The sequence below is a fragment of the Rhincodon typus genome, chromosome 13 (genome assembly GCF_021869965.1).
Source record: "Rhincodon typus isolate 14 chromosome 13, sRhiTyp1.1, whole genome shotgun sequence".
In the NCBI taxonomy this organism is placed as follows: Eukaryota; Metazoa; Chordata; class Chondrichthyes; order Orectolobiformes; family Rhincodontidae; genus Rhincodon; species Rhincodon typus.
Window position 1 is genome coordinate 64,109,787 of NC_063344.1, and position 8,131 is coordinate 64,117,917.

The 8,131-nt window shown below is 41.4% G+C and overlaps 1 protein-coding gene across 1 annotated transcript in view; it reads left to right on the forward strand.

The window, feature by feature from the left end:
• Window positions 1-8,131, forward strand: part of crocc2 (ciliary rootlet coiled-coil, rootletin family member 2) — a 267,028-nt gene that overhangs the window by 70,620 nt on the left and 188,277 nt on the right. Inside the window, exons 5-6 of the mRNA XM_048604136.1 lie at window positions 926-1,003; window positions 3,702-3,808. Coding sequence (XP_048460093.1) covers window positions 926-1,003; window positions 3,702-3,808 — 185 coding nt within the window. The remainder of the gene's footprint in view (window positions 1-925; window positions 1,004-3,701; window positions 3,809-8,131) is intronic.

Genomic DNA, 8,131 nt, shown 5'->3' on the forward strand with positions numbered 1-8,131 from the left:
TTTTGCAGTGGACTGTTGATGGGGTAGGGGGGATGGGGAATGAAATGAAAGACTTGTATTTCTGATGCCCCTGTCACAATCTCAGACATTCTAAAACTTGTTACAACTAATGAAGTAGCTTTTGAATTGTTCTCACTGTTGAATGCAGGAAATACCACTAGTTTGCGCACAGCATGATACCACAAATAGCAAAGCAATAATGACCAGATAATCTCCAGTGTTCATTGAAAGATTTAATATTTGTTAGGACAACAGGGAGAATACCCCTGCTCCTTGTTGAAACAGTGCCATGGAATCTCGTCTGTCCCATGTTCCAGATGGAGTTGGAAAGTTGGTTTGAGGGCGACAAAACAAAGTCGAACAAGTTGCAAATCTCTCACGGGTAATTGAAAAGTTAGAACAACTGACTAACTTTACATTTCTGGCAAAGAATCTGATCCATTGGGAACACATATCAGGAACCCAAAAGGGTACCCAATACATAGGCCTAACCATGAAAAGGTCAGCTGATTCTGGGTGATATCCTCCAAGAATTCTGACACATGCTCAGCAATGGAAATTGCTCAAGAGGAATGTATGATTGGGATGTTACCTATAGGAAATGCATGGACTTGGACGATCCACAGTGTTGCGCTGTCAGTTCATCCATGCTGGTAAGATTGCAAACCAAAAGAAAATGTTGCATCTACCAACAAGGATGATACCTTGCCTATTGGTCTTTGTTCTAGAATTTTCTCCCATTTTCCTCTCCCTTCCTGAAATCTACCTTCTGCTACAATACAGTTCCGTGCAGGCACTGATAGTCATTGTATGCCATAAGACGATTCAAATTTAATATTCATTACTTGGCAGTTAGGATTTGCGTAAAGTTTCATCATCAAAGGTGCAGAGATCTAAGGTGAATTTCTTTCCTTGCCCCTTTCAGGTCCTGCAGTATAAGAAAAGATGCGGTGAGCTGGAACAGCAGGTTCTTGAGAAGACCTCTGAGTTGGAACAGCAGAAAGTGTTGGTGGGTATGAATCACTCAGTCTAAACCACTTGTGTAGTTTGGCCTTTTCACGTGGCATATAGCTGGGTCCAAGAGACTGAGAGTGAGAACAGCTGAGAAACCGAGTAGGCAATGTGACAGAGAGAAAGAGTGAGCAAAACAAAAAGTATAAAGGAGGGATAGACAAAACAAGTGAGATAGTGAGAAGGCTTTAAAGTGCAAGAAACGAAAGGATGGGAAAGAAAAAGGAAGGTAGTTCTTTTGCATATATACACACACACACACACACACACACACACACACACACACACTCAAAAAGCCAGGAATTGGTTACCAGATTCACTGCAGTTCAGTTCCAGATGGAGGCTCTCTGTTAGTTCAACTGGTGATTGTCTCACTTGTTTAGCCCAGCCCATGTGAAAAATGTTTTTTTTCTGCACCTGTCCTATGCCCCCCAGCTTTGATGTAGCCTATTCAACTCCATTGCTGCACTTAAAATATAGAGGGATCTCTCAGCTTAGCATAACGTTGGTCTGGTATCAGCAAATTTCTTTTACGTTTCATTATTGATATGTTCAACAGTTCAACAGTTGCTTCAGTGTGAGCGGCAAGTTTACTGGAGAGGATAGCAAGCAGATAGATGAAATGAAACAAGCAGATGTTGTGTACTTAGAATTCAAAAAAGCATCAAGTAAGATTCCATTTTACTGCATTAAATAAGTCGTCACTGTTTTGCAGGCAATATATCGGCACTGATAGAAGATTGTTATCTTACTGGATACAGTAGGGATATATGAATCATTTTCATAGTGACAGACTGTAACTGGTGGAGTGCTGGGTCTTCATCCAAGATATAAATAGAGATTGAAGAATTGTTGAAGGGACGAATTATGTTGTAGCCAAAACTGCTGTTGATACAATAATATTTTGGAAAGCAATTGTGAAGAGAATACAAAAAGTCAGCAAAGGGATATAGATACGTTCAATATTTAGGTGGCTGGAGTATAATGTGGAAAATATGTTGTTCATTTTGGTGGGGAAAATGTCAGAATAATGTTTAAAGGGGAAGAATGAAGGGTGACAGTGCATTCTTCTAGCCTCAATTATTACATTGTGCAGGGCACGGATGAAGCTGAACCTAGTGTACTGCGAAAAACTTTTCATCTCCTTCCTTAAGGAAGATTACATTTGCATTGGAAACATTTCTCAAGATGTTCACTGGGCTGATTCATGGGATGAAGAGCCTCTTTCTATACTCAGAAGTTTATAATGAGACGATCTTATTGAAATATAAAGGATTTTGAGAAGACTTGTCAAGGTACATGCTGAGAAGATATTCACTCGTGTGGGATTTTAGAACAGGAAAAACAACTTAAAAAATATGATCTCCTTTATTGTAGTGAATTTGTTCTCTGAGGATGTTAGTATTTGGATTTCTCTGTGACAGAGCAGTGGAGGCTAGATCATTTAATATGTTCATGGCTGAGTCGGACAGGTTTTTGATTGACGAGAGTTGAAGGTGGTAGATGTAGGTGGGAAATTAGAGTTCAGATTGCAGTCAAATCATCCATGATCTTATTGATCCTGCTCCATCGTTCAATTGGATAAACAGCCGAGTCTTGCTCTTATTTTTTATGACCTTATGTTCTTATCATCAAGTAATGTTGGAAGGTAACTGAATGCACAAGTGAAGGCAGCCTGGTAGTTTTTAAAGATAGGTTGAAGATATAGCAAGGGAGAGCTGATTATGAGGTGGGATTTCTGTTAAATAAGTTTTAGGAGCTAAAGACTAAGGTTGAGAGAGATGCACAGGAGGCCAAATGACTAAGGTTGGACAAGATTGAAGAAGCAGGGTATGAGGAAATTGTAATAATAAGCGGTTTTCATTAATGGGTCCTGACATAAACCATTCCACTGTCAGATGTTACAGCACCAAGCTCAGGCATGTTGTGATTGCTGTAGAATGCTGCCACTAACCTTCACTTCCATATTAGGTCCAGGGACCTATTCAGTTACTAATGGTGGATGATAAACCACTAGTGAATCTTAATAAGAAGAAGCACCTATTTTACCAGTAAGATGTAGTTGATTGAATAATGGCAATAGGTACATGTGGGCATAATCATTTAATGTTAACTAGAGCCAGAGATGACAGGTCTGACCACATTAGACCTAGAACTAGACTTCCTGGTTCTCCACCTAAGACTGTGACATTATCAGATTGGGTAATGCAGAATACAATCTCCAAAACTGAACCTTTTCAGAACCATTGCACCCACTGCATCCATTTCCTCATCGTGAGGTCAAGTGGTCTTTCTTGGCTTTGTTTGTAGCCCTCCAATGAATAAGCATCCACAGACTGTGAAGTAGGCAATGGGAAACTGGCTCAGCTTGTTATCCCTTGTGATGATGCAAAAATCTCAATGTCTGCAAACAGTGCTGGTTCCTGACTTAGATCAATCCGCAATGGATCAACAGACAGACAACTTCAGTGTGAAGAAGTTGAACCTGGAGCCTGGTAAGGGATGTCAGCGGTAATATAGTGAGACGAGGCACAACACTAGGACTAGACATGAATAATGACTGTGTAGGCTAGTGGCATGAGGTGTCATCAGGGCTCCTTTTGCTTCTTCTACTCTCATTCATGCCAGGAACATCATTCCCAAGTCCAGGCTATCTTATCACTGTTGTTGAATACTGCTGTTAAATTCAGTTACAGACCCGTGTAGAGACAGTGGAATCCCGCTTGAGGAGAACAGAGTATGAGCACAGCACTGAACTGGAGACTACCCTCATTCGGCTGGAGGAGGAACAGCAGAGGTGAGCAACATTTATTCTTTGTTTCTGTCATCAGTAGCTGGAGCTCTTGCAAATCAATAACACCGTGGCCATATGCAGTCCTGATCCTTAGCTTGTTGTGTTTCCAATTGGTTTTGTAATGGAGCAACCCACTACCGTAAACACTGTGGAAAACGCAGAAGGGAACTTTTCACTAATGAGATTTGCACTCCTCAGCTATGGGGTTTTAGTGAAGGAAATTGGATTATCTTCCACTAAAATGAAACCTGCTTATCTCATGATAGAGAGTGAGTACTTGCAAGGTAAAGCTCCATCTGCACTGTCTCTGATTGTTACTTCATTATCAACTTCCGATGATCAACTATTGCATCTGTATGTATTTCTTCTCTGTGTCCTCTGAGTAGGAGTATTAACTTACTAGAGCTTAATACTGATTTTGAGGCAGTGTGCCTCTATGTGCCCAAGTCTTTCGAGAAGCTGGATTTACACAGCCAAATCTCATTCACAGAGGAAGCTTTGAATCCTGTTAGTATTAGCAAAGCAATAGAGAACTGAGAAGTATTATCCAAAAACTCAAATCTGAATTGTCATGAAGTAAAGGCTAATGTGGACCACTGTACATGCCAGTCCCAGAGTGTTAAAGGACAGTGTCTGATCCACTGTCCCAGCCAGTCCCAGAGTGTGAAAGGACAGTGTCTGACCCACTGTCCCAGTCAGTCCCAGAGTGTGAAAGGACAGTGTCTGACCCACTGTCCCAGCCAGTCCCAGAGTGTGAAAGGACAGTGTCTGACCCACTGTCCCAGCCAGACCCAGAGTGTGAAAGGACAGTGTCTGACCCACTGTCCCCGCCAGTCCCAGAGTGTGAAAGGACAGTGTCTGACCCACTGTCCCAGCCAGTCCCAGAGTGTGAAAGGACAGAATCCAAATTTCCCTCCTCACCCCTCTAAAGAACTCTGCTAGGTTGAGACATTTTCCTCAAATGTTTAAAACTACAAGTTGTCTTTTAAAAATCTCAGGAATGAAAATTGCTTCTGCTTGGATATAGTTGTGCTTTTATAAGGGCAACAGCATCTGTTATGCATGGGTGGGCAGGAATATTCTCATTCCCATTCACCACCCACTCTGGTGAAAATTGTTGATAATGGGTTCGGAAGTGAGATTTCTGGAATCTGCGCTTCAGCCCAGTTTTGGGTCAGCCATGGGGTTTTCCGACTTGAAGGTTCCAACCCCAGAATTTGAAACACTAGCTCAAGCCAGTGCTATTCTTTACGGGTGATACCTGGCTACAGGTACAACACAGTGTAGAGCTGGAGGAGCACAGCAGGCCAGGCAGCATCAGAGGAGCAGGAAAGTACACGTTTCAGGTCGGGACACTTCTTCAGAAAATTTCTGTAAGAAGGGTCCCGACCCGAAACGTCAGCTTTCCTGCTCCTCTGATGCTGCCTGGCCTGTTGTGCTCCTCCAGCTCTACATTGTGTTATCTCTGACTCCAGCTTCTGCAATTCTTACTATACCTGGCTGCAGGTGGGTGGTTTTCATATTTAACCGTTTTCTGCTTGTCTATTTACGCTTGTGCTCAAATGTTGTGCTTGGCTCCTTAGGACTGCCTGATGGCAGTGAGTGGGAAGTGGTTTGATGCACAGCTGTTGGATTGAGACTGGTGTTTATCTGGAATTGACTGTACCAGTGTGTGCTCGTCTGCCTCTGGGGTCCTATTTTTCACCTACCAGCTGAGACTCATCTTAGATTTCAGTTACAGCCCATGTTGCATGCTTGTAGAAATATTAGAATATTTCACAGCTACTGAATTTCTGTCTGTTCCCTTTCATTCTTAGCTTTCATTCCATTATTATCTGGTAAGTATATTATAATTTAACATATGTCCACTCAGGATACATATAGTAAATTTACTTTTGGTCTCAAGAATTGTTACTCTGAGGACTTGGGCACAGAATCTTGGACACCGCGGGAGGGTCGTAAGAAATGGAATCTTTCAAACAAACTGTCAAAGTTTGTACAGATTATAAGATCCCATGGTATCTTTTGAGGAAGAGCAGGGAGGTCCTCCCGCTCTCTTCATTAACATTCCTCTGTCAACCAGAACCACCAGCAATAACATAAGGAGGTCATGTACCTCGCTTGCTTTTTGAAAAATCTTGCTCTGCAAAAAAAGTAGAAACACATTGGGTGGCATAGCAACAGTATCTGCACTTTCTAAGCAACCATGAGTTTAAACCTTTGGGATCTAGCACTAACATACACTCATAGCATTCCTGAATTCAGCTGTTATACTCCCCTTTCGGAGAAGGGTAAACCAAAATAACCACATTTACTGAATGACCCCCAAATGAAGAAAGTACTAATAAGATTCACTTTATGTCATTTTCACTTTATCCTGAATTGTAACGATGCAAATTAAACATGAAATAATAGACAAATATTTTTCAAATAAAAAAGGTGCATTTTACATCATCAATGCCAGAAAGATCTTGCACAACCACCCATATCACTCTTTGCAGACTTGCAGAACCATATGCAAATCCAGAATTCTTTACCTTGGCTTCTGATATGCAGGACCTCTCAGTTTCCCAATCATCAGTTTTGTCACATTGACAGGCAGCTGTATTTTGGGATCCCTAGAAAGTTCCTTGGATAGGTACATAACAGTCTTGATGGCATGGATTCACCAGAGACTCCTTTAGTTGTCTGTTAAATCATCTGTTTGGCTCTGGCAAAACTCAGCAGCAAAATTCTCCAAGTTGTCTTGCCTAACCTTGTCTCAGATTTTGGTTCTGTCTAACATGCATGGCTTTTGGAAATATTCCTCCTCATTTTCCTTCACTTCTGCATATCTTCTTAGTGTCTGACCACATAGCTTCCTGTACGTATTGCTTCCATGTTAAGAGTTGCTAGGACATATGGATCAAGAAAATTACAAATTATCACTTCTAAAATTTATGCAAACACGTAAGTCCTTTTGATGCATTATAAAGTTTGGATTCTTAGTTTAGAGGAATTACAATTACTCCTGACAGTTTCTGGTTCAACCTTCATGGTCTAAACAAAGCTTTCACAGTACAAGAAGTTGGCCTTTCTTCTTGCAGTTTGTTATAAATGAAAATATCATTGTAAATGAAAAAATTCTTTCCATACCACAGGAGGCAAATAATAACTCTGAGCACATCTAAACCAATTCTTCTATTCAAAACATGATGACATGCATCCTATCCCATGATCCAACATTTTCATCAACCTTGTTGCTTGAAGAGTCAGAAAAATCATAAGTTTTCCTTCCCCTCCATAACCCAGCATGGTTAACAATTGTTGCAAACAGATTACAAATCAATACCTTGAATACGAAACTATTAGTGCTGGTTTTGAAAACAAAACAAAACAAACAGCCCAACAGAGATGACCACAATAATCATGTGATTGGACTTAGCAGAAATCTTCCAGAAGCTTCTCAGAAATCAGTTTCAGGCAGTGAATGCCTCCTGCCACTTCTGATGGAACTGAAGTACTAAACTGTTATGGCACAAACTGCTACGGAGGTGATTGTTTCCAAGAAAGAGGCAAAAAGAAAAACCCTCCAGAATTTCAAGTTACTCCATTCGGTAGCAGATGTTAATGAATTTCCATTAAATTCTGGGATGTACCAACTGATGGTTATTTATCTACAGTGCATGTCATTTGTCCCAATGATAACCGTGCCATCCTGCCAACCGCATGCTAGGAGGCCTGGTCACTTAACTCCACTGCCTTTTAACCATGCAGCTTTGAAATCAGTGATTTACACTGCTCTATACAACATCTACTCTTGATGGCAAAACCCATAACTCATTAGATGCTTTTATAGGCCAGAGGCTTTTACTTTGTAGCCCAAATAGTTTGTGCCCCTGCAAATAATTAATTTCTGTTCAATAAAACAGTGAAAGAGAAGTTGTATTTCAGCAAAAAGTTCCTCAGAAGAAATTCAAAGTGATTTTTAATGAAGGGTAACTGCCCACAACTCCTCTACTGTTACCAGCCAATCAACCATCCTCAGAGATAGTAGGAACTGCAGATGCTGGAGAATCCGAGACAACAAGGTGCAGGGCTGGATGAACACAGCAGGCCAAGCAGCATCATAGGAGCAGAGAGGCTGACGTTTCGGGCCTAGACCCTTCATCAGAAAAGGGGGAGGGGAAGGGGGTTTTGAAATAAATAGGGAGAGAGTGGGAGGCGGATAGAAGAGGGATAGAGGAGAGGATAGGTGGAGAGGAAACAAACAGGTCGAAGAGGCGGGGATGGAGCCAGTAAAGGTGAGTGTAGGTAGGGAGTTAGGAAGGGGATAGGTCAGTCCAG